The sequence below is a fragment of the Anopheles coluzzii genome, chromosome 2, assembly GCF_943734685.1.
Source record: "Anopheles coluzzii chromosome 2, AcolN3, whole genome shotgun sequence".
NCBI lineage: Eukaryota > Metazoa > Arthropoda > Insecta > Diptera > Culicidae > Anopheles > Anopheles coluzzii.
Window position 1 is genome coordinate 121,145,314 of NC_064670.1, and position 26,677 is coordinate 121,171,990.

At 44.8% G+C, this 26,677-nt stretch overlaps 2 protein-coding genes across 18 annotated transcripts in view; both read left to right on the forward strand.

Annotated features, from left to right (window-relative positions):
• LOC120950817 (neuronal calcium sensor 2) overlaps positions 1-11,197 on the forward strand; it is an 85,537-nt gene extending 74,340 nt beyond the window's left edge. For all 11 annotated transcript variants that reach the window (XM_040369147.2, XM_040369148.2, XM_040369154.2 and 8 more), the window contains one exon: positions 4,982-11,197. In XM_040369147.2, the coding sequence (XP_040225081.1) occupies positions 4,982-5,158 (177 nt within the window). In that variant the 3' untranslated portion in view covers positions 5,159-11,197. The remainder of the gene's footprint in view (positions 1-4,981) is intronic.
• Positions 1-26,341, forward strand: part of LOC120950818 (neurocalcin homolog) — a 110,350-nt gene extending 84,009 nt beyond the window's left edge. For 2 of the 7 annotated variants that reach the window (XM_040369161.2, XM_040369162.2), the window contains exons 3-6: positions 13,782-14,058; positions 19,676-19,794; positions 22,047-22,235; positions 22,446-26,341. In XM_040369161.2, the coding sequence (XP_040225095.1) occupies positions 13,989-14,058; positions 19,676-19,794; positions 22,047-22,235; positions 22,446-22,640 (573 nt within the window). In that variant the 5' untranslated portion in view covers positions 13,782-13,988 and the 3' untranslated portion in view covers positions 22,641-26,341. Of the gene's footprint in view, positions 1-13,100; positions 13,509-13,781; positions 14,059-19,675; positions 19,795-22,046; positions 22,236-22,445 lie in introns of all 7 variants that reach the window. The other 5 variants (XM_040369157.2, XM_040369159.2, XM_040369158.2 and 2 more) reach the window with 5 other exon arrangements.
• The last annotated feature ends 336 nt before the right edge of the window (positions 26,342-26,677 follow it).

Sequence of the window (26,677 nt, forward strand, 5' to 3'; positions counted from 1 at the left end):
TGGAGTGTTGTACAGCAGAATGCACTTTCACGCATAACATTTGCATGAGCAATGAAGTGGATTGAGTTTTATTATATTGAAGAGTGTTTCTCCCCTTCCCTTAAGTGTGCTGCGGGGATGGTTTCAATGTGGTGTTGAAAATTCAATTCGATTTCAAGGATGATTACATTTTTCCTCCCCCAAGGAAAAAGGGTTATTCAACATGTTTTGCATTCAGAATTGTCACCAAAACAGGAAGGAAGTCTTTAATATTCCGTAGAAAATCGACAAAAAAAACGCTTCCATCATATACTGCTCCTATTATGAAGCGGTATAATTTCGATTCTGCATCGCATCGCATTGCACTGCCGAGATTGAAATCGTACAATATTCATTAGTTGATCGTTATGCGCTCCATTCGCCGACAATGAAACCACCAAACGCTTTCCGCACGTTATCGTAGAAAAATCGATGCTTTAGATTGATTTCCGTTCCCGACTTGGATCATATCGCCGCCCGACGAGCGAGGCAACCCACACAAAAATGAACCACTTTCTCAGAGACCAAATCAATGCCATAAATGAATGAAATGTCGGTGGCAAAGGAGGCAAAGGGCACGGCAAGCATAAGATAACGAAAGCAGGCAAACAAATTTGAATTTCGTCGATTCGCTTCGATTACTTCACTTCACTTGCAATTTCGTATTCGATTCAGAGAACCTTTATGTACTGCTGCCGCCGTCCGGGCACACGGGAATTCGAAAATAAGAGGAATGATAATTTAATTTAAGCAGTCGGCAATGGCAGCAGCATTCACAAACTCACTGTGTGCTTGCAGAATGAGAGAGAGTGAGAGAGATACTGTGAATCTTTGGTAAAAGGTCACTGCGAAAAAACGTATTAAAAAGCAGCGTCCCTTTCTTTTTTGGCTGATTCCTATGGACCCTACGCTAATGTAGTTTGACGACCTAGGTTTGAAGCTCTCTGTCGTTTCGTGTAACATTTTTTTTTCTCGTACCACAGTACTACTTTTTCCTTTCGCTCACTTGATGAGATTCATTTGTGGAAGGAAATATTTCAACCGATAAAAATCACCAGCTAAAAGGGAACGAAATTGTATTTCGCAATCCAAAAGTCATCTCCTGCGCAAGGCTTAACTAGATGTGCACTCCGATGGTCGGTTGGTGCTGCAGGATTGTAGTTTGTTTCTTTGTTGGACGGGAAATTTATGGTTCACTTGTGGCCGAAAAAAGAGTCACAATTGAAAGAAGAAAACATGAAAATCATGTCGCTTTCGTGCAAATGCACCTGGGGTCGAAGACGGGATCGGAGAAAAGTCGGTACAAAACCAAGGAATAGCTGATGATGATATCCTGATTCATCTGCCGTGGAGCTTGATTGGGTCAGGAGTGGGAGGAGCGGTGATTCAAGCTCTTTGTAAGGTTGTGAAAAGAATGTAAAATGATGCAATGTTCTTCCATTGCTATCCAGCGTCAACGTTTCGTGGGATAAGGTGAACGAAAACGAAATTCTTTATCAAGGGCCCTTTTTGTGCAAAAGTCTTCAAGGGGTTTGTCCCTTACCTTCACGATGGTACGAAAGGTAGTAGTGTATCGATTTTTGTCTTTTCTTCCTCCCAATCGATCTTTGAAGCAATGGAACTGTGCTGCGAGAGTGAGTTATGGAATGTTTTTCACGGTGCCTGTCACTCTCGTTGCTAATTTTCCATTACTTTTGTGGCATTTGCTCGCGTTGGTCATTTCTTCCACTTGGTACGATTTTTTATCTCCCCTTTTGCCATGGCCCGATAAGTTGATATCAATGAATTATGAATGCATTCCGTTCCGGGTTTTCAAATCGGTCAACGGTACACGGCCCCAGGACATGCAATTTCAGTCGTGTTCGGTCTGCTCAGCTAAATCCTCCTTAACAACTTCTTTACAGGGTTTTACCTTCCAAACTCCCCTTCGCTGCCTTCTCCTTCCTGATATGTCCTCTCGCATGAAGATGATATCAAAAGGGGATCGGGAAAAGGATGGGCTGATGGGGGCAAGGGAGGACTGCATCTAAATTCTCATTCGCAAAATGGACAGAGCCGTTTCTAGTTTCCCCTCAGGCGACCGGTGCTGTAATTGCACCGGCCATGCAAGATAGCATGACAACATGAAGAGGCCGGGACCGTTCAACCGCCCGGTGCCGGGGTTTGCGAAAGCACAAAGGTCTGTGTGAGGGAATGTGTGTGAGAGAACGAGAGAGACACGCAAAAAAAAAACATAAATAAACTGTGAAATGGAAAAATGTCCTTCTGTTGAGTGGAGAGAGGCCCGGGCGAGTGTATGTGTGTGTGGGACGGAGATCCCTTAAAAGCTAATTCCTCAAGCCGATATTGCATCCTGTACGTAGTCCCGCTCGTGCCGCATCGCTCCGGAGTGCTGTTTTGGGGACGTTTCCGTTCTAACAGCGGCTACTGTTGCTGCTGTCGTGCCATGGCAAAGTCACGATCGGTTTGGACCGTGTAATATGGTGCTTAAAGCCTTTTTTTTTGTTTGCTCTGTACGTGCTTACATTGCCATGCTGGTCTTGTTGTGTGCCGTAAGCTTTTACTTTCGCTATTTGATCCGAACGGTTGGATTAGGTTGTTGTTTTGGCGTGTAACAGGGGGGGGGGGGGGGGGTGGCATACGTATTATGCTTCCCCGTGTGTGCTGGACGCTTTTACGGAATGGGTTTTTGGAGCGGCAAGTAATGGTTTTTTACGCAGGAAACCATTTTATTTTGAACCTTTCAGTACCGAAAGAAGGGCACGTTGGCTAAAAGGGTGTTGAAAACAATATTTATGTAATACTGCAATATTTAATTATATGAGTGTGTTGCTCGAACTTGATAAAGTATCTAAACAGCACTACACATTCTGACACATATTGCATTAAACATATCTGATGCTTATGCATTTTGAAGCAGCTTCCCCCAATCCGGTCTCAACTCATCAAAGATAACGCTTCCGCCAAATGCCCTCAAAGACGTAATCCCAAATGCGCATCCATATTTCATAACTCGCACCGGGATATGTTTATACATGTGTGTGTGTGTGTCTGTGTGTGTGTGTGTGGTCTTACATTTCTCGACGGATCACATTTCAACTTGTCATTACTGCACGCGCACGTGAAACGAGGCGCCCTTTTCGTGCGTATATCTATCTGTCTGTCTTCACCGAAGCCGCACATATGCCCATCCTCCGCAAACGCTCGTGAATGAATTTATGAACAAACCATTTTAATGGGTTGTAATTTAACCTCAGAACTTATTTGTGGGTTGTTAGAAAATTTACTTCCATGCGGGACACCATCACCACCAGCACCAACCTTCGCTGCGAACTCCATCAGCAATCAGAATGGTGTACGTGAAACCCTTTCCCGACCAACGGCGGCATTTCCTTTGCCCCGAATCGATGAAGACGATGAGAATTTATTGCAAAAGCCCTTTTGTAAAGTGTACGGTAGTAGTACGGTACGCGCACATGATGAAGCCCCGCCGTGTGTACGGCTTCGCAACCTCTTTCGCGCCCGCCAGCCCGCAGCCCCGAACAGCAGCGCTCGGACCGTGAGTCGTGTAATTAAGATAAACAGCAATCGTAAATCATGGCTCTTGTTTTCGGTGTGTCGGAACTGCTCACAACAAACCACAACAACAACAACAACACACATAAACACACAAAAACACTAATGCCTGGAATGTATTGCCGTCTGCTACTCCCCGTTTGTACGGAAGTGAAGATCTCGAGGTATACGTCGATGATTCCGGCTGTATGTATGTGTTTTCAATCTTCTCGCGTTTTGTGACGCTGTTACGGGGATATAAAATATGAAGCACCATTTTCATCACGATGTAATATTGTAAATTGTAGCCGCCCGGTGATGGTTGCTTCAAGGTTACGACGGGCAAATAATGCTTATCTGCTATTTTCGTCTGATTGGCGTGTAATGTGACCCGCGAAGTATTAATGGTTTGTTGATGATTTTACAGTGGGTACAGCCGATAAGAAGAAAGTTAAAAAGAAGATACAAAGAGAGGCTTTAAGACACTTGAGTTTCACTCTCAAAAATGCTGCCAAACTCTGACTTCAATTCAACATATTTTTTGCTTCTTCAATGTATCAACAAAAGCACATTCATTGTGATGAAAAATACCTCAATAATTCAGCCCAAAAAATAAAGGTCCGATCTCACTCATGCACCACAATGTAGCAACTTTGCACTCTGGATGACTTCATCTAGTAGTACCGCTGCACAAAAAGACCCCAATCACTGCACACTCTACAGCGCCGCGAACGCGCGAAAAGACCAACTGTCTTTCAAGCTGGCGCCGTTGTCAAGCAGCTCAACCGAGCGGAAGTTATGAAGGTTTTGCGGGAAAGTTTGCCAACCTTTTGCACGCCTTCCAAAACCGCCTCTAGGAAGGTCGTTCCGCTAACAAATTTAGCACAGAGGCACACACACACACACACATAAACCGCGGGGTTGTGCATACCTTCCACTGCAAATTATGAAAGCTATTACAATCGATCAAGTGCAGGGAGCCGCGTGGCACGGCACGGGAGTTTTGCGAAAACGATTGCGCTTTCGAAAGGACAGGGAGCAAGCAAAGCTCTCTTGTGATTGATGATATCGTACTGCCCGACGGAAGCGTGGTGAAAAGGCGGGAAAAGGAATTTGTTTTTGACGGGCCGAAAATTTTCCAGTTCTACACGGTTCAGCAGCACACTCCGCAGGCCAAAGCTTCACCTGAATGTCATTAGCAGAGCATCATGGTTGAAGTGGGCCGAAGAAACATTGAAAACCATTATGTGTGTGTGTGGGGGTGTTTTTGTGTGGCTTTTCTTTCCCTTCCCGACAGTGATGGATTTGTGTATCGAACGCTCTGAAGCAATAGGCTCGATAAACATAACCTCCCGTGACCAATAGTTGATATTAATGCATGCATTTCTCTGCTTCCCTTTCTTCGCAGGCAATATACGACATGCTGGGCGCGTGCTCATCGAACAAACCGGCCGACTCGGCGGAGGAGCGCGCGAAAAACATCTTCGCCAAGATGGATGAAAATAACGACGGTCAGCTGACGCAGGACGAGTTCCTGAAGGGTTGCCTGCAGGACGAGGAGCTGTCCAAGATGCTCGCACCCTAAGCGGGGGGTGGTGTACCCGGGTCGACGGGCACGAGTTAAACAAAAACACACACACAACACTCACTTACACACCTGCCCGCCCGCCCTTCATCATTGCCATATATAAGACACCATACAATCATACGTTTTGCACACATCCTAGCGCAACAACAACAACAAAAAAATAACATACACACTGAAACACAAGCCAGTAATTTGTGGAAAAGAAAAAGCATACACACAGAGAAGAAAGGTCAAATCGAAACACGGGGGCAGAGTAACGCAGCGATTGCGAAACAGGAAATCAATCGAGAGAAAAGGAGTAAAAAAAAGAGTGGAAAGTAAAAACAAACATTACGAAACCTAGACAGAGAGAGAGAGAGATGGGAAAGGGAAGAAGATAAAGCATAATAGAGCAAGATGACAGTACTATATATAGAGAGATATATTTAGAAGAATAGTAGGAAGCGCAACGATCCATACGCGAACCATCAATACGAAATGATAGACCATGGGGTGATTCTGCCACCACCACCACCACCAGTGAGCAGCCTGATGCAAAACGGGGGGGAGACGACACCTAGCACAGGACACCGCGCTACGTCCTTGATCGCTACAATTAGAAGTTCTATGTGTCTCTGTGTGTTCGCGTGTGTATGTGCGTGCTTAACTGCACTCGTTTAGGGTCGAGTTTTCATTCCGATCGGGTTCGGGCTCCCCCTGTACTTGGGCTGGCTGGTTTGCAGCCAACCGTCTGAGAAGGCGGTTTGACGGTGGAACCCACCAGTACCGCTCAATCGGTGTGTTTTTTGCTTAACCTCTAGTCTCTTCGCTCCCTGCTCACACCATTTCCCGTGTTCACAGCCCTACAATGAGGAGTTGAAGGGAAATGGGAACAAATCGAACAGTTATTCTCGTTCGCAGCAGCAGACGCGCTGTCACACAACAACACAGCGTGTGCCCTCCCTCCTCGTTGTGTGTGCACGGGGCGGGTGAAGCGGGGCAAGGTGGTCGATGCAAATTTAATATGAAAATGGAAAGCCCGCCCGCCTCCACAGAGACACGCAGGCAGAGCTCGATCGAGAAAGAGATAGAGAGAGTGAATTTTTGGGCCCCGCGAGAGGAATAGAGACAACCTTTAGGGAATTTATGCGTGCGCGCGCTAACCACATTTAGCTGTAATAGTACTCACGTCCTGCCAAGCGTCCAATGTAATAAGAAGGAAAGAAAGAGAAACCTCTACCATTTTGCTGATGTTGATGCTACGATGTAATGATATATTGATGAGAATTTGATACAAAAAAGAGTAGTGTGTGGGAGCGTTGTGTGTGTGTGTGTGTGTGGTACTATGTGGGTGCGCGCTCTGCTGTGTCAGATTACATCCACACACTCACTCACACACACGCACACACACACGCTTGCACACGGGCGCTCTTTAAAGCGTGCGAGTCAATCGAAGGGTATGTAATGCCCCTGTCTACAAGAGCTAAGATCTAATCTAAGGATAAACGTGTCGGGCTGTAAAATGGAGTTCAGGAACGTTGTTTCACAACGCCGGTAAAGCCCGGATTTCCCGGAGCAGTAGCAAGGCAAAGAAAACGGGACAAGCAATTGGGCCACTTTATGTTGTTTTTATGGTTCGTGCTTTTCTCTTAAATGCAGACAGGAAACACGGGAGAGGACAGTGGTGTGGGAGTGTTAAGAATAGATGTGTACATGCGCATCCAGAGTCGAATGCGTGTGGTGTGCGTGTTAGTGCGCTTAAAACGCTTCTCCGCTAGTCACCAATATTGGAATGGATCAATCGATGTGCATCTGTTGCTTGGAGGTGGGGGGGGGGGAGATTTAAATGGAGTTTAAGACAAGCCAAGGAAAAGAAATTACCTCACACACACACACAGCCACAGAGAAAGCACACGACCAGCACTCTGTTCCGTATCTTGTCCGCTAACGCACGGAACAAGATTTATCACAGCGAACTGTGACGATAATGACCGATAGACGTAAATGAGTAAATGAACGAAGAATCACATCCACAGCGTCATTCGCTCCATAATCGGACGGGCGTTAATGGGCGGCTGGCATTAGTGGGTGGACGGCCATTTAAGGCGCTTACAAGCACACACACACACACTGTACTGTGAAAGCCATCACTAGCTGGTGAGAATAAATGAGCCCCAACGCGTGCGTGTGTGTGTGTGTGTGTGTTTGTGTCGGGGTGAAGCCATAAAACCACAAGGATACGGACTGACGCCGGTTGAGCCGATGAAGAGGCTCGGAAGGCAGTCGGGGTTGGCGGAAAAGTGGCCCCAAAATCATTCCCCATTTTCCATGGTAGGGACGGCGACAATGGGTTTGCCCGCGCGGGTGAGGCTGCCAATATTTCTTTGCACAAACATCTTCATCTTTTCGGGGCGGTGCAAGTTTATGTGTTTATTTGTGTGGCTGTCAGTTGTGCGTGTGCGTCTGTGCGTGCGTATGAATAGGATCGTTTCTTCTCGAAATGAGTAGACCTCATTATCAAGCAAAAGAATTCCATCCATGGCAGTGGCGTACTTCTTTTTTACTATTTTCTTTTCTGTTCTCCTGATTCGTATCTCGCATTTGGTACGGTTTCTTTAATGTCTTGTGGGGTCTTCATATAAATAAGTGCGATGGTGTTTTTTTGTTTTGTTTCTCTTGCTTTCGATCCTCGTTATTTTCTCCTTCTCTTAGCAAACGATGGAACTTCAGCAATGAACGCGAGACTTCATTCATATTTATATGTGTACGCTTATTTGAACGTCTATGCGAGCGAGGAGTATGAGTTGGCATGTATGTAAAGGACTTGTTTTGTTCCCTTTCCTTCAACCCTGAGTTGGCTTTCATGCCGAATTCGTTACACTTTTTCGGGCCATTCGTAGCTCTTCTTGCTTTCTTACCATTACAATGCCATTTCTGAGAACTCACGGGACAGAAATGTCCTTTCCGAATGGTTCTTTTTTTCAGAATGCATGACTACATGTCTGTTATTTTATATTATTTCTTCATAATTTAACGGTTTTGTTACACTTTTATTCAATTAGCTTGTCATCTTTTGATGGACGATCGTATGTAGCATCAAAGATCAGGGGGATGTCACCTTTACGAGAGCATTTATCCAGTTGAGCAAACTCGAAACGGACTGCTACACCAATACAACCCACTATACTGTACTGTAGGGAGGGGTGAAAAGAAAAACATTTCCATAATTCCCGCAGTACCGAGCCGGTAAGAAAATAAAAACATCATCAGAATCAATCGTGCGACACAAATGCGCAATGAAGCGTTTCGAAATAAATCTTGCGCGTGGTTCTCCAGTGGCAGCATCTTACGCGCCGCTTGCCGGGGTACTACTGTCACGGTGCATTATTGTCATGAATCTGCCAGATCGGCGAAAAACGCACCGAGGGGATGACGGATACCGTCGTGATTGTTTGTCCAGCCGAATGGCAGCGTGTGGCAGCGAATTGGTGGTCACGTTTTTCGGCGAATTCGGGGACGATTTTTCGGTCGAAATGATGATGTGCTCTTTACCATTGGCTGTAAATATTGATCGACATTGTTACAAGCGTTGGTTTGGTGTTGTTGCTCTCTAATATTGATTTTTTCAATTGCTCCACACTCAGGTACGCGGTTGGTATATGTGGTATATATTATGGTATTTGCGGTAATTGGATTAGGTTTGGCAATCAAATGATTGTTTTTTGTTTTTTTGCTCTCCATTGATGTGCGTTTTTTGTTTTGCCCATTATTATTTCGCTTGATAATGGCAACGATTTGGCGGATGCAGAACCCCCCTCCCGGCACGGCACTAATGTTCTTCATTCTTCGATATTTGTAACGACCACGCTGGACGATTTGTTGTACATAATTGTTAACGCAAACTTCTAGTCAAGTTGTTTCCTTATTATTGTTTGCAAACTTTACGTTCAACAAACACGGTCCACAATCGATTGAAATAAATGCGATGAAAGCAATCGTTAGCGCTGAAGAAATGTCGACCGTGTGTATGTGTCCGACCTATTGTTTTTGTGGAATGAAGCTGAAATGAAACGGATCGTTCATGGCAAAACTGCAATCGAACTTACGGTTCGTGCGCAAGAAGACAGGCCAGCTTGAGAAGGGAAACATTTAACATTGTAGTAACATAAAATGGTAATCATAAAACAGCAAACTGCACCGAGCGATGAGATAGACGCAAACATTGAAACTAAGAGCACTACTGTTGATATATTTCTATTACGCAGAACCAGAACTCCCCCCTCCCCCCAAACCACACACACACATCTCCCCATATCCCCGCGCTCCAACATAGAGTATGTTGCCCTCAACTAGTTACTGCGGGTGAAAATATAGGCGCAAAATACGTCAAAATGCTAAAACGAAACATGTTTAAATGGATAAGAGAATGGAACAAAGAAACAAAAGAAAAGAACATTAAAATCTAAACTCTACATATGCACTCACGTACGAACGCAACAAAGAAACAAACAAAGAAACAAACAAAAAATACTAGATGTCAAATTCGAGAGCAAACTCATACTAATAAATACAACAAAAGAAGAAAAAAGAAACACACAAACACACATAAAGAAGAGAAAATAATCATTCTTGCACAAGTTTAACTGGTGTCTACTAGCACAAACATAATAAGCGTGTGGCAGCAATCGCAAACTGCAACCATTCCTCACATGTTCGCATACATTTGCTGCGAACATGCTGAACATACCATTTAACAAAAGGAAAACATCTCCCCATTCACCCCGTTAAGGATAGGTTTGGAACAGCAGGGCAACGTCATTCGGCAGCAACACGCGATTGTTCAGGGGAGAAGAACACAAACAAACAATTGGGTGACCAAGTCGCGAAATTATGCAAACAATTTAATCGAAGCACAGACACACATAAACAAAACAAAAAGGAATAAAAATAACAACCACACACTTCTTCACTACTCTAAATGTGTAAAAGCTCCCCGAGATTCGAGATTGTATTGTGTGAAACTTTGGAACGATGTGACAGAAAAGGGGGAAAGCAAAAGAAGAAAACGTGCGTTTTCGGTAGTGCTCCAATGCTAATGGTGTGGCTAAAGAAAGATTATTGTGCACACGTATAACTATATTTAAACGCTATCTCGTAAAACTGAAATCCCGCTGAACTCTCCTAAACAGAACAACCAAAAAGAAGACGAAGAAAAAAAATACAAGAAAAAAAAGAACTAAGACAACTCAAATTGCATCTCTCCCCCCACTTGTCTGTCTGTCCACCTGATTCATGTTTAAGAGCGTGTGTCCAAGCAAGCCGTGCGCGTGCGGCTCGTAGTGAAAAAGAGGCGGCGTTAGCAGGCGGTTTAAAGGGCTACAAAATTAAGTCATAATAGAGAGCATGTGTGATGTTGATGGGATGTTTTTTCCGTTTTTTTTTCGATATTTAAATAATAATAATTATAATAATAATATAAAACAGAGCATTACTGGAGACAGGTACACAGCAAGAACAGCAACAACAACAACAAAAACAACAACAACAAAAACGAAACAAAACTTCAAGCATATTTGTAAACAAAGCAAAAGAAGAAACACAAAACAAGAAGAAGAAGAAGAAGAAGGTAACATACAATTAAGCAGACAAGCTTAAAATGGTAAGGAAAATCTTTCCTAAAAAGAAATATGCGCTTTCGCTAGTTTTTTACATTTTTCTACTGGCTGTGTTCGGTTTTGTTTTTCTCTTTGTAAACTTGTAAACTCATAAACTCTGCCACAAACCAAAACCAAACCAAAAAAAGAAGGAAAAAAACACAATCGAGGGACAACAACACACAACGCAGACACTTCGACACACAATCAAACACAAAACACGCCTACACACTCGCATACACGCATACACTTCCCTGATGGAATGGTGAAGGGGATCAGGCCGTTTGTGGAGACGAAAACCATTCCTAAGCGATGCTCTCCGGATCTTGTCGTTACTGTCGTCGCCTGTATGAACATCCCTTTTTCCGAATAAAAGCCTGTTTTCAATCGTTTTCGAAATAAAGTACATGTTTTAACTATAAAAAAAGTACACTTGAAACAGTAGTTGCCGGGATAATTTCTACTTCAATTGGTACCCCTCGTTTAGATAAAGTAATGAAAGTATGATTATCTGCTGTGCGGATTGCATACTTTTGGGGGAGAAGTTTTCTCCATCAACGCCCAACGGTATGCAATCCGCACGACGGAATTAGCTTATTATGAGCTTGTTTGCTTTTAGCAACTCGGCGTTAACTCGACCGGGGGGACAACCCTCCTTTACACACAATGTGGCTACATTGCAAGTAAAAGTTTGTTTTACCGTACATAGGGAGGCATAAAACTTTACGCAAAGAGTCATTATTCTACCCCATTCGCATAAAATGCACGATGAAAAGTGTCCCTCGTTGGGGAGCTAATTTTATCGCGAGTACTTCCTCACTCGCTGCATCATCGTCATCCCTCGAGGATGTGAATACTGTGAGCTACTTCAAGTAAAAATGGCGCCTCTTTGCGACAGAAAAAAAAAGCACACACACACACACACAAGTGGCACTCTATTTCCCTTTAGATTTGTGCGGATGCATTAGCAATTGATTGGGTTTGTGTCCTGCCGCGGCGGTGTGTCCTACAGCTGCTGCTGCACCAGTGTCCGTGGTTATTAGTGGAAATTGAATTTCTGCTGCACAAAGCCACACACAGCACCGGCACCCTAACTTCATCAGTATCGGTGTTGTGGGTGAGGTTGTTCGAGCCATAAACTACTCCAGCTGTATAAACTGTCAAGGAAGTGGGTTAGAAGGGAAGCTTTTTTACTTCTCAGGAGCGCTCCCCCAACGCTGCAAGTAGCTCATCGCAATACCTTAGGGGAAATGCTGTAAAGATTCAATTAACCCACCCAATCATCTCCTCTAGCTTGGTGCGCGAGAAAGGAGAGATGGAAAGCGGAAGGGTAGGAAAAACAAAGACTCGTAGCACTCGACGGTAACTACCACGGTGACTGAGAAATGAGACTCGTGATGCAGAGTGCACAACAATGTTGATGAGCGGATGCGACATCCGATCCATCAGCGGCGGTCACTGTATGTCGTCGGGGCTTCGAAGCCTCGAGCGACGTTTCCTGCTTCTCCGACATTTTGTACGCCGCTGGTTGAGTGATAAGAGGATGCTGATTAAACGCAAGAAATGGCCAAGACCTCGATGGCTCAATCGCGCACATTGTTGCAATCGCTGTTACGCTTGAGGAATTTGCTGTGCGAGAAATTGCCCAACTGTTACCCAATTTACTTTTGTTTTAATCAACTCTTTATGAGCTTTTTTGATTTTTCATCACTCGTTCTAACCTTTTTCTATCAGCTCGGAAGCGTTTGCCTTAGTTCGTAAAAATGGTAAGCTACGAAACGAACGCAGATTAAACGGAAAACGGTCAATTACTGGTGCCCTAAGTGGGTGGATTGGGCATTTGTTCTGACACTCGTAACCTCCACTCAAAAGGAAAAGGAACGAAAAAGGAAAGAAAAGCGCCAAAAATAAATTAGACAAAAAAAACGACGCAAACCCAAACGTCTATCACTGCTGAAGTGTTGAGCCATGCTCACAGTGACACAGGCACACAGACACACAACCAACACGGCGCTGCGTGTAAATATCGAACCGAACGCATCGTAATGAACGGAACAAGCGGAAATCCGCGGAAAATTCACTCCACAATCAGGGTTTAAGTGGGGCAACCAAAAAAAGAAGTGCGCCTGGATATAAGGAAAATCATTAATAACCGGAGTAATAACAGCAAAGTACCAATCAAGCTTTTCTTATATCAATTTTCTTCTCTTCTTTTCTTCCCCATCATGTGGCTATGGTTTGAACCGGCTCCGGCTTGTGGGTTTCGTCTTGTGCGCTTGGTAAAACATCACACCTACACCACACAGAACATCGGAACGTAACATCGTCGTTGGAAAGGCACAGAACGCAAGCTCTGAGTCACTCTGTCCGTCCGTGTGACGTTGGCGTTGGCTTCACAGCTTCCTCGTAATCTAATCCCGAGCCGACAACGATCCCGAGAAACGGAGGAGCTGTCGAAAAACGGACAGCTGGACAACGGCCGGATGAGATAAATCGTTGCTATTCTTTTCTAATTAAGAAATTGAAAAGTGTGCAGTACGCAGGGTGTGTCCAACCCTCCCCGACGTCGACTTCGAACACAAACAACAGCCGGCCAGCCAGGAAAGGACCAGGGTGGGTCGCGCACACACAGCCGCAACACATAAACCTCATTAAAAGACAGCAAACACTGCGGGGAGCAGCACAACGTTACCATACACACACGCACAACGAAGGTAGAGCGCGAATCGAGGGGCGCACAATCACTAGAGGGCGCCGCTGCTTTAATCATTTCTATTTGCACTGAAAAGCCACCGAACCTAAACCGCGCCGGTCACTTGGCTGGTGTTTGTGGGGGGTTGTTTTTTTGTTTTGATTTTTTGGAGAAAAATAGCCACCGTTCCATCCGCACGAGACGGAATGGAGTGGATGGGTGCAGCAAACACAAGTGGGGCGGCAGCGTAGAGTAACGCAAGTTAAGATAAATTTCTTTTCCTTCTCGTTTGCAGCAGTGTGAAGTAAGCAGCAGCGGCACTCGTCGTTCGTTCATCCCGGAACGCGCGTAACAAACGGAGAAGGCAGCTCGACACAAGCTCCGAGCCATTACCAGCCAACCAGCCCTCTCTGGAGTCTCTGGAGAGTGTTCAACACACCGAGAAGCACTCCCCCATCCCTTCCCCCCCACCAGACTTCAAACACACAAAAACACAGCCAGAATGGGCAAGCAAAACAGCAAACTGAAGCCGGAGGTGCTGGAGGACCTGAAGCAGAACACAGAATTCTCAGGTATGGGGAAAACGGGGAGAATCATGGGGCCGTATAGTTTACGGTGGGTTTTTCTCTTCGCGTACACTTTTCGCATTCTGTTTCTGAGCGGATCTCTTTAGTCCCGTGGCAATGTGATCCTCATTTCGGGACGCAATGCGCGGGGCAAGCAAGGTGTGGACGTTATCATTCCCGGATATTATTATTCATTACAGATCCCAGCAGCATTTTTCGTAGGCTCGTTCATCGTTCTTAAGCCGCACGGGCGTTCCCCGGGAATGAATGAAAAGGCACACAGACAGCCGTCCCCCGAGCGCGTTAGGGAGCAAAAAATCTGAACGAAAAATAATGCGTCATAAAGAGCAGCATTAATTGACAAACACGCTGCTGCTGCTGCTGCGACAAATACACACGCACACACACAAAAGCGCCCTCTAAAATGAAACCCAACTGGTGCGGGTGCGGCCGCCACATCTCATCTCACGGAATGACCATCTCACTCGCCTCAGTAATGGAGGTGTAATGTTTTTTTTTGTAGCTGCTTTATTTCGTGGCATAACTTAATTATTGGTACTCTCGGTTCGCAACAAGCGCACCCGGCGAAACCTCGATTCTGCGTGGCAAAATATTAAATTACCCGACCCGACCCGTGTGAGCCATACGGGCGACCAGCTTGATCATATCATTATCCACACACAATATGTTTATTAATTGAATGTTTCGAGACGACGGCTCGTTGTGTTGTGCGGCTCGTGTGAGGCGTTGTGATAAGCTCGTTACGATGGCATGTCGAGTTGATGGACTACGCAATTCAATTAAAATTGTGTTTTTTTTTGGACTTAACTTTGAAGATCGATGGGATCGATAGTGTTTAAAGCATTTTTATCACAGATAGCGTTGAGCGATGGCAATGGGATTTTGCGTCAGAAAGTGTGGAATTAAAACTGTGATAGATTGCCTACATTTAGGCGCTGGAAGCAAGAATGCTGTAAAATAATGTTTTATGTCAAATTAATCAAAAGAAAAACAAGTGAACATGTCTGCTTTGCTAGCTATCAATACTATAAAGCATTTTAGCATTGAATAACTTGAAAAATAACTTTTCTTATCTTAAAATACGACTTTTATCGTCATATAAGGTTGTACTAAAACTGTTCTAATAATCTGTTCTGTTAGATTAGATCACGTTGAGTCGCTCCATTATGAAACAACGTTTTCCAAATCAGAATGTTAGATTTGATGCCCAATCAACCTTTTAATCATCATAAAACATTCGACTCGATGTTTATGGCAGACTGACAGGATTTTTTTTTTGGTAAACGCAAACAACTTTAAAACGTCGGCAAGCCGGACCGAAACCGGAAAGGTACTGAAATGGGGTACCGATAAAAATCTGCCAACGCACACGAACCCGGGACGGATGCTCGCATCGAACCGCATCGCCAATGGCAGAAACGTGGCTCAACGGCTCAACAGGAAATACATTTCCGTTTGGTGTGTTCGTGCGCGCCTCACCACCAGCAGCCAGCAGTAGCTCGCACGAGCATACATTTCGATCCGGTTTCGTATCGCTGTCAGTTGGCCGCCGGGGTCGCATCCCTGACAGAGTCCGCCAACTGTCCGTCGCAGCGACATCTTCTTCAATCAAATAAAACCCCGGTTTCCGGCGCTCGGGCGTTCGGTCGGCGGACTCCGCGGGTGAAATGCGAACTTTAGCTTCTTTATACCTATGATACAATAAACCTGCATCCTGTCACGGTGTCGACCTTCGACAGACGGATAAAAGCTTCGCAGTCGTGTGGCACGTACACGTGCACACACACACACGCGCGGGCGCGCTCGCGCATTCACGCCCACAGAAGGTGGACACCCGTTGGTGGTGGGATTTGTTATACTGTTCCTCGGGTCAATAAAACGAAACCGTCCCAAACCGCGGGTAGAGAAGGACAGACACACACACACACATACAGAGAGATAGAGAGACGTGCTTCAATCATCAATCACAACCAGCCAGGGTTTTGGAAGGAAAGGCAGAAAGCTTTCACCGACTCCGTGGTGTCCGTCTTCCCGTCGTCCCGTCCTCACTAATCGCTAACACACACAGACACACAAACACACCGGTTTTGCGTTCTTCCGCGTGAATTTGTGCCATACGTTTTTCAACATACGGCTCATTAAATCGAACGCTTTGGGGCCCATAAAAGTCCACCGACCGCCCGACCGACACACACACACACACAAATGGACCACCCTGGTGGACGACGTCTTAAACCTTCGTGTCACCGTCGGTGATTCATGAAACCCATTCTTAGCCATTTATTACGATTTCTTCTTCCGGTCGCGCAGCTTTTACGATACGGTGATGAGTGATGCTTGCCTCGTTTTGCTGTCCCCGGACCCGTGGGGGCCCCATGGAGTGAAACGCGAAACGTCTTGGAATCACGTCCGCGTTCCATTACACCACAAAGGCGCGCACACCATCAATTTCACGTTATGATGGAATCGAGCAATCGGCGGGAGGGGAGAGCCGATCTGAAAGTGATGAGCTAAATGATAATAGTGTGCAATAACTGGGCCATCACTGCGGGAAGGAGAGCCGATTAATGATTCCGCTGAATCATGGCCGCGAATCATGAACTCGGTTCGGTTTTTTGTGTGTTTGTTATTAATCAATTGATGCGTGGATAGTATCGAGCTCGAGCTTCGGCACTCATATTGATTTCAGCTCACCGCAAAATATTGACCAAAATCAATAGCCATCACCAATGTCGCCGTCGAGTTTGGATAATTTATCTATCAATCACATTTATTGCATTGGCTTTGTTGTTATTGTGATGGATGAATTGGTTGCTTGTTAAGTCGCTGCGGAGTATCACTTACTAAATGAATAACCGCGCGAACGTACTACGCAAGCCCAAGTGGCAACGCAAACGTTAGACTAATCAAAGGGTAGTTAAAACAAGCGAATGAAAAGGTGATACTTTACGATCGTAATTATCTCCTCGCTTAATAAGTGGGAGAAAACAGCGGAACAACGAAGAAATCCCCACTTTTTTCCATATCGTCTTCACAAATCCATTTCCTGCTTATACTTTATTGAAGTAATTCCGCACCCACTCCGTGCAGGAAGTTGCTTTTGTGCCGTTGAGTCCCGTTTTATCTTCCCAGCGATTTACGCGTTTTATTCATTCCAGAGGGACAGAGAGGGAGACTAAACCCGACCCTTAAACCTTTTCGTACATTGTGCCGCACACAGAAACCTTTTCCAGAAGTTTAATGTATTTTTTGTTGCTGTGTACAAAGTCTCACAAAAGCAGCTCTTGCTTGCCTTAAAAACCTCACCCTTAAGAACGAAGCTAGAATTAACCTTCTTGAGTGGTTGTGTTGCTTGGTGGAGCCCAAATTAATGAAACGGATACCGATACAGAGGGAGGAAGTGGTGGTTCCTTGGCAGCTTCTTTCGATCGTTCCTTTCCTCCCTGGGGGCGTGTGACCATTCCACCAACTGAGAGGCTCGGGTATCTATTTTGGAGCAAAAATTCGTTTTACGAAAGGGATAAATCACGGCCCTGCTATCAATTTTTCTTCGTCTTTCGTACGGGTTTCATCCATAGAGAGAGTGTGGTGTAAAGCCCATGCTCCTTGGGTGGGTGTATGTGTAGGCTGTTTTCCTCCTCCACGCTCTTGACACGGTGCATGAAGCGGGTGTCCGTTTTACTCGCAAACGGTGGTTCATTGCTAATTTGCCACTTGCTCCTGGCGTGTGCAATTTCCCACTAATGGAAGAGGAGAAAAGAAAAGGTTTCCAGGGAGGAAGAGGCTCAGAAAGTGTAAGTGGAACCATGGCACAAGAAATGGCATGTTGATGCCTCGTTTCACTCCGTAATTTGGTACGAACATGTGCTCTCCGGTGTGCGGATTGCGGTACAATGCTTTTTCGGAACGGTCGGGTCGGCTCGGGTGTGTGTTGCGGTCGGGAACAACGGGAAAGGACGGAAAGCAACTGGCAACTGGTAACACTGTACTGCTGTGTAATGTGTGTGTTGCTGTGGAGGGAGTTTAAGCTGTCGAGCTGCTGTTGGCGGTGGTCCTTCGGGAAGGCAAAACCCATCACGGAGTGGATCGTCGTGATTGGTCGAAAACATAAAGTGGCGGACGCTTCCGGGGGAGCAATCAGCAAAACAAAACCGTGTGTGATAAGGCATTCGTGTGCAGAATCGTGCAGCTCGGGGTCGGTGAAGTAAATTGTGAAGCAATAGCGATTGCAATGGACTTTTTTTTGGTGTTTGGTGAGTCGAGCTGATGGTACGGTGCGTGATGTGATTTATCATAAAAAGATGGATCTTGTTGCAATGATAAATGCGATAGAAACGTTTAAAATGCAGCAAGATGTAGTTGAGTTATGGTTGTTTCTATTTGCTTGCAGCAGTCTTAAATATTAAAGAGTTGCTGTAAATATTCAGCTGTATTCACTAGCGCTCCCTTCAAGAAGATGAACCATTGCAGAGGTCATTTTCCCATCAAATAAGTCAATAATTTCGCAGGCCATATAGAAGCCGTTCTGCCCAAAAACAAAAAACAAAAAATAAAACCCCGCTCGGCGCCAGGAGTGGTGGGCAGGCTTTCAACTTGCACACAGGCCAGTCAATAACATATTTATTTCCATTTCCAGTCGCGCTCGATTCGATTACTCTCGGCTAAGCGCGCCGGTCGAAACGGTCGATCGCACCGAGAATGGCTGGCCCGAGCCGCAGCACAAAACAACAGGCACACAGACAGGCCTGAGAAGCTTTTCCAAAGAATTGTCTTGAGCCTGTGGGGAGAGCTACTGCCCTGCCCGGGGCTAGTGTTTTCGTTCGCTGCTGCTTCCGATTCGATATTTTAGCGCAAAAGAGCGAACGAGACAGTGGTATATGATATGTTTCCACACTTCTTGGGAATCGCTAAAAAAAGGCCTGGAGCATCTCTGTACCATTTTGGACCCTTCAGGAGGAGGGTGAGAGTTTTTGGTGGTTCTTTGTGGGCCGCTACCGGTACCGGTGCGCGCCCCGTTTTGGTGAATGCGGATAAATAAATAATCGAATTCGAAACAATAAATTTCCTGCACTGGAACGATTTCCCAAACGTCTTAATACGATATTATTGTACCTATTCTTCATTCTTCTCTACTCGACCAAACACACACACACACACACACACACACACACACCCGACCATTTCCACCTTTGAAACAGTGAGGATTCTTTATGTTGGATGGGCTTTCCCCGACTGTCTTTTGGCTCCACTTTTTTCCCCCGCGTCGAGGAGAGCGGTAATCGTTATTCGATTTCTTGATATGTGTGTTTCCTTGCAGCAGGAAAAACAAACTCGAACAGCGCTTGAAATCATATTTAAATTTACGTCAGCATGTCGACTTTAGACCGCTTCCCCTTTCTTCCGCTCGAGACGCACACCACGCATCGGTCGATTGACGTAATCGTGTCCTGAAATGGGGGGACATGCATGTCGGTGGCCATTTTATTTTGTCGTTTAGCTTATTTGTTTTCACTGGGTGTGATAGTTGTTTTTTTCTTTTATTTGTCTGCCTTTCTCACACGAGGTTTTGTTCTCTTTCTCTCTATCTCTCTTTCACCCGCAGATGCTGAGATACAGGAATGGTACAAAGGCTTCCTGAAAGACTGCCCGAGCGGTCATCTGTCGGTGGAAGAGTTTAAGAAAATTTATGGCAACTTCTTCCCCTACGGCGACGCCAGCAAGGTAAGTGTGGAATGTTATAATATTCCCTATGGATCCCCATTTTTTTCTCACTCTATCTCTCCCAAACGGTCTATCTATGTCCTTTTGCTTCGGTTTTCCTTCTTTTTAATGTGAAATCGTCTGAAAGTCGCCTTTCAGCTTCATAAAGCAATGGCGAACAAACGAACCATCACGAACACACTGTGTGTGAGAGAGAGAGCCACTGGCTGTGGCAAAACAGTGGATAAAATATTCAAACTTCAATATTCAACATTAGCACGATTGTTGCGTCCCGCACCGGCAGCCCTACACCGGCAGTCGTGCGGGGGTTCATGCGCGAACGCCACTTTGTCGGCACCCGCTTTGATCCTTATCGTGGAGATGTTTGCTTGCTTCATGTTCGTCCTCCAGCACCACCACCACAGCAGCAGCAGCAGCAGCAGGTGGTGGTCGCCTACACAGCGGGCCCGGAAAACAAAAACAAAAAAACCCGGTCAAAACCGAGTCCATCTCACGGCGGGGAGTTGTTGCTTGAAATTGAATCAACTTTCCACGTATTGCTCCGTGGAACTTCTTCCCACACACCGGCCGGGAGCGGATTTCACTGGAAAATGTCGAGTTCGTTCCGCGCTGAGTGGATTAGCAGTGGATGTGGAAGATTGTTTAAAACGACCCACTCCCGATGCTGCCGGGGAGCTCACTTGAGTGCCGTCCGGCAATGGAAAAGTCAGTCCCCGAGTGGGTTTCGGTATGGACCGTGTTCTAATTCCGCGCCGCGAAACGCTCCCGCGCAAAAGGAGGTCCTAGTCAATTCAATCTGAATTGCAACCGTACGCCAGGTAATTAGCTCGGGCTTTTATGGGGGAGCGATTGAGATTAAAATTTGTTTTCATAGTATTTTGTTTTGCTTCTTGTTGGTCTCTTTTTCCGTGGAATCCACTAATGCGGATCAGGACCTCAAATTACTAAGCTCCACGAGAAATGCATTTTAAAGTACGGCTGTGCTTAGGACTAATTTCGCTGAAATGTAATATCGGCGGATGAAATTTACATTGAACGGGAAAGTTTTTCAAAAAAGCCAAACACACCACCGTTAGTAGAGCGAAAAGCTTGACTCCTTTCGAAACGCATTAAAATTTAATACTCTACTCTTCTCACACCCTATCAGGCGTCTCCATCGTCGTACAAACTACCAGGCGCCTCCATCATTGCCTTCGTTCGTAGCGTTTCGATAATTAATACTAAAATCAAACAATAAAAAAGTAAAGCAGCTCTACCTTCTCTCCTCCTTTTCTCCCGCCATTAGTCGAGGCCAAACGGTAGCCGAAGCGCTAAAACCAATCAATCATGTTTTCACCCCTCTTGGAAGGCTAAATGGCTCCCGGCTGGTGGTAAAAGGTAAAGAAGGTGCGCTCGGGTATAGTTCCTTCCGCTCACGCACCTTCCAGCTATCCATTAGTGACGTGGTGGAGGGGAGGGGAGGGGGACATTTTCGAGGGAATGGCCGAGTGGCGGATTGAAATGAAACGTTTTGAAAACAAGTGGGGCAAAAATCATAAATCTGTGTTCGTCACGGGTCAGTGGAGGTCCGTGGAGCGGCTTGATTTTTCACTACATTGCCTTCGAAGGTTTTCAGTTTTGTTTGTTCTATGTATGTGTCTGTGTGTGTGAATGTCTACTTTTTCCCATTTCTTCACGAAAAAGAAGGGTCCCTGTGCTTTGACCTTGCCTTACCGTGAACTTGCACAGCCGTGTTTGTTGTGAGTGTTCTTGCTTAAATATTTCCCTTTCGACACAGTGTATGTGCGTGAGGGGCGAGTCCTGACAGGAGAAAAAAATATGCCACAATGTAGCATACCGGGCTCGTTTCTCAATGTCAAGCGGAAAACGAAAGGAAAGGAATTGTACCTTTGTTCAGGTTGCTCACCGGTTGCTCCACACACAATTCACCTATTTGCCGAAGAATGCAAAAAAAAAAAAATACGAAAGAACAAATCGCTCTCAACATAATCGTGAATTGCAGTAGTTTCGGTTTCTTCTTCTCTTTTTGTGAAATGAAAATCGATGATAATTGGGCTGGTAATGATGATTGATCAACCGACAAAAAGGAACCTACGTCACGGCAAAGCAAAACAAAATCCAAAAAACGCAACACACCATTTGTCTTTTCTCATTCCCCTGCCTCGCTGGCAATGTGTTCTCACTTTTCCACTCGAATAATTCTTCTAACCCCTTTCTGTTTCGCTTTACCGCTATACTGCTATCAATTTCAGTTCGCCGAGCATGTGTTTCGAACGTTCGACGCGAACGGTGACGGTACGATCGACTTCCGGGAGTTCCTGTGCGCACTGAGCGTTACCTCGCGCGGCAAGCTAGAGCAGAAGCTGAAATGGGCGTTCTCGATGTACGATCTGGACGGTAACGGATACATCTCCCGACAGGAAATGCTGGAAATTGTTACCGTAAGTCCCGGCCCGGCCGGCCGGCAAATTGAAGCCGGAAACGCAATTACCTTTCGCGCGTCTCTCGCGTTTAGCTCGTAGCAAAAAAAAAAAACAAAAGCGCACGCATTTCGTACACGAAACCAACATTCATTTCACTGCCAGGACATTAACGAACATGTCGGACGCTAATACTCTATCCCCATTTCTCGTTTTTTTTTGTTTCGCCAGGCAATCTACAAAATGGTCGGCTCGGTGATGAAGATGCCCGAGGACGAAAGCACGCCGGAAAAGCGGACGGACAAAATCTTCCGCCAGATGGATCGCAACAAGGACGGCAAGCTGAGCCTGGAGGAGTTCATCGAGGGCGCGAAGAGTGATCCGTCGATCGTGCGGCTGTTGCAATGTGATCCGCAGGCGCAGTGAGCAATTCCATGCTGAAAACTACACAAAGAAAGCGACACAGAACCAACAAACCAACAAACAAACAAACACATACAAAAACAGACATAACAGCATGCCTGCAGCCAGCAAAACGCAAGCGAAACTAACAGCCCAAAACACACAAACAAAACACAAACAAACGAAAGCAACAAATACAGCAAAATGTTTAACACAAACTCTTGTACACAAGCAAACAACAAAACAGCGACATGCTATTATAGGTAAACGTTAAAAAGAAAAAAACAAAACAAAACACCTATAAATATATGCCCTATACATATTTTTCCCCCTTACACAACTCAAAACTTAACATTTAACGTATCTAAAAAGGATAAAAGAAAAAAAACGAGTTGATTCAGAATCAAAACATCACTGCAACACTAGCTAAACTCCATCGAAATTTCCTCAACGTTTTAATATATTGTGTAAATTGAGCTAAACGAAAACAGAAATCCCAATTCGAAATGCTGATGATGAGCGTTCGCACTGAATTGATTATGAATTAATAATATAATAACTGCGCTAGCCGGGTGTGCTAGTACGAAACGGAAGGTTAACTATTTAAAACAAAAAAAAAACAAAATTTTCCTCCTGCAACGGAAATTGTGTTCTTGCATTTCAACGTGCATGTAACAATAATACACGGAGCGGAAAGCAATTGTGGGAGGAAAAAATTGTATAATTTTACAGCTAAACACGTAGCGCACCAAAACATAAACCCAGAAAACGTTGTACTTTAAAAATTGGCTTTGTTTGACGTAACAAAACATGAGATATTTAATATTAATCAATCGTACTTTTGCTAACTTATTATCCATTTGTTTCCTTCTCTCAATCTCAATTGGGCTAACATGAATCTGCTCTTCTATTCTGTTGTTTTTCTTTTATAAACTCAGGATTCAAAGAATTTCAAAGCACACAGCTAGGTTTAGGAGTGTATGATCATTAATTAAGGTTTTTGTTTTCTGTTTTGTCCTATTTGAAATACCAACATTGTATCGCCATCACGTGCCACCTTAAACGACAAACTAAAACATACAAAGCCCACACACACACACACACACACAAGCATACAAACAACTCAAACACCACAAATATGCCATATGCAAATGCAATGCAATGCAATGATTCTCTGCTTGTTTGTCTCTTCCCGTTTCGTCGATGCGTTCTCTCCCGTGTGTTACCCCGTTGAGTTGAGCCGAGCGGGGGAGGTTGCTTTGCTGAAAGCGCTGTGGCGTGCAGAAGAGGAAACGGGCTGGACAGTACGGTGGCGGGTGAAAATGTAGCTCCAGACATAGCACGCCGCTCGGTTGTGGTCGTACGAGCAGCCCACTTTCCTCTTCTGACGTGACGCAGACGCGTGACGCAGACGGGATCATCATTCTTCGGCAGTTTCGTTTTACAATAAGAAAATGGTTTGTTTGTTTGTTTGTTTAATTTACTAAAGAATATGATCCGGTTCTGTGCCATGCAAATCGAGCGGGTTCGCTTGACACGGTTGCTCTACGGCAAGCTTGGAAACGTCGCTCAACTCAAATCACAAACAACGACGGGTTGGGGAATGGCACCGCAAACGGGAACCGCAACAAGGCAGCGCTATAGCGTCTAATACAATACCAACCAATACACTGAATGCCGCACACGCCATGAAAAGCAATACAATACAGAGCAACACATGCTATCACGAGTACATTACACACCATCAAACACACACACACACACACACACACAGTGGCAAAGAGCCACTGTAGTAGAAATAGAGAAATAACACAATGGAATTTTTCGCTGCCTCCGCGTACTCACCTAGCAAAAGAAGCGCCCGATGGATCGAAGGCGTCCCGAAGATGTTGGCCGGGGCGGCTGGATGGGCTCAATGCACTGTAGCACTCAACACACACACACACACATAACTCACCTCATGCAAAGAAAACAAAACCGGCTGTGTAGAGCTGTGTGTAGCAATAGTGTGTGTGCGTCGTAGTAGGCGCGGCGAAACTGTCAACCGTGCCCAGTCAGTGTGTCACGCGGAACAAATCGTATCGGAATGTGAAAGAGTGTGGTGCGTGTGTGTGATTGTACAGGCAGGGACTAACAAAAAATGAAACAAGCGCGAAAAGAAAAACCTCCATCGCCCAATAGTGTGTGTGTGTGTGTGGCGAGCGATAAGGTAAAACCAAACTGTACGGAATTGAGCGACTGTTTTGCGGAATGGGGCCGTAAAAACAGGTCCAGCAATTGTTTGTAAAGCCTGAAACAAACCACAATCGACGGGTGGGGAGATGCAAAAGACCAGAACGAAACCACGGCACTGATGTATGTAGCAAACAAATAGCAGCAGCAGCAGCCATATGTAGAGAAGCAAACAAACTGTGCAAACATGTCGATCTTCCGATTAGCAAAGCGTGTGGCGGTAGTAGGTTTTGTTGTTTTTCGTTAGGCCCGTACACGCCTACTACTTACCACTACTTCGATCGCATTCGATAGGGAGCGAAAGAGCGAAAAGAGCCATCCATAGAATCCACTTTGCGCAAAGCATAGAGAAAAGAAGGAACACACTCACAGCCTAAAGCGAAAGCATTTGCGTTGCGTTTGAAACCCCAAAATCTCCTTCATAGTTTGTATTTCATATCAAACACAACAGTTTGTTTTGAAAGTATTTCTCTGCTTCTCCGTTTATATTCTTCTCTGCCCTCCAGTGTGTCATGTATTATACCCCATTAATGTTTCAAGGGGTGTGTGTGTTTTTTTTTCTAATTTCCTTCCAATCTCTGTCTCACCCGTGTGACATGCCCAATGTCCGCGGGAGCCCCATTTTCTATTGCTATTATTATTATTATTATTATTATTATTAATAATTATCGTTATTATTAATTATTATCCAAAATGTCTGATTTCTACGCGCAAACCGTGGTATGGAACGCCCGCGCAAGCAGCAACCGGTTTGCAACCATTATTTATTATCGTTTAGTCACCACACGTTGATCGTACCGGTTATATTGTTCGATTTTGTTCCGGAAGACGGGGACACGTCTCACACACTTGTGTACTACAATATTTACGATTTTATGCAAGCTTTAAACAACCCCCTCCCCCCCCCTTCATTAGCAAGCTCCCAGTTTTTGTTGCGATGCATCACGATCGTCCTCCAGTGCGCGGATTATTATCATTTGTTTGTAAAACCGTTTAGATATTACAGTTCTGGCACCAATGCAAGCTGTTAACAAAAGAAAACAATGTTTTTTTAATCGAATTTATAAACTTACCAGTCGTAATCTCCTTTACCTTTCGGTGATTAAACTGCTCGGAATCTTTACTTTTCATACTAATTGCTGTAATAGCTAGAATCATTTTCCTTAGTCCGTTTTGTTTTGCTCTAGATGCAATTATTTAAAGAAGAAAAACGCAGCAAATGACACTGTTAGAAAGAAAAAAGCGTGAGTGTAGAAAAACACGTGTATACGTGTGTTGGTAAAGAGGAAACTTTAACTACACGAAACTACACGAAAAGAACAGATAAAAAGAAAAACATTATTTCGAGTCCATACGTAGTGAAGAGAGAAAGAGAGAAACCATACACACATAGAATGTTGAGCGTAAAACTATAGCGAGTGGTGTACGATCGTACATATATAAGTTTGTACAGTCTTTTGATTATATACATTAAATCTTTTTATTTTATTTAAGCCGTTCGAAGTTTCTGTCTTTTTTTGTTTTGTTGTGCTTACTCGTCGCTTTCTCTTTGTTTAAATGATTTGGTTTTTTCATGAAAGAAATTATACAATATTTTGCTTATTTATTTGCATGCTTCTTAGCTCTAAGTAACTCAGGAGTTTTCTAAAAAAATAATCTAATGCTAGTGTTGTCCAATGGCACTCAGCTCTGGTCGAGCGCAATGGAAGTCTGATTCCTTACCCGCAGGTCACACGCGTTAAAGAATGTTCTCTCGATATTCAGCTCGAAACTAAAGTCGTTAGTTGAGTTTATTCCTAGTTAGTGTATACTCATATTATAGCTACTTG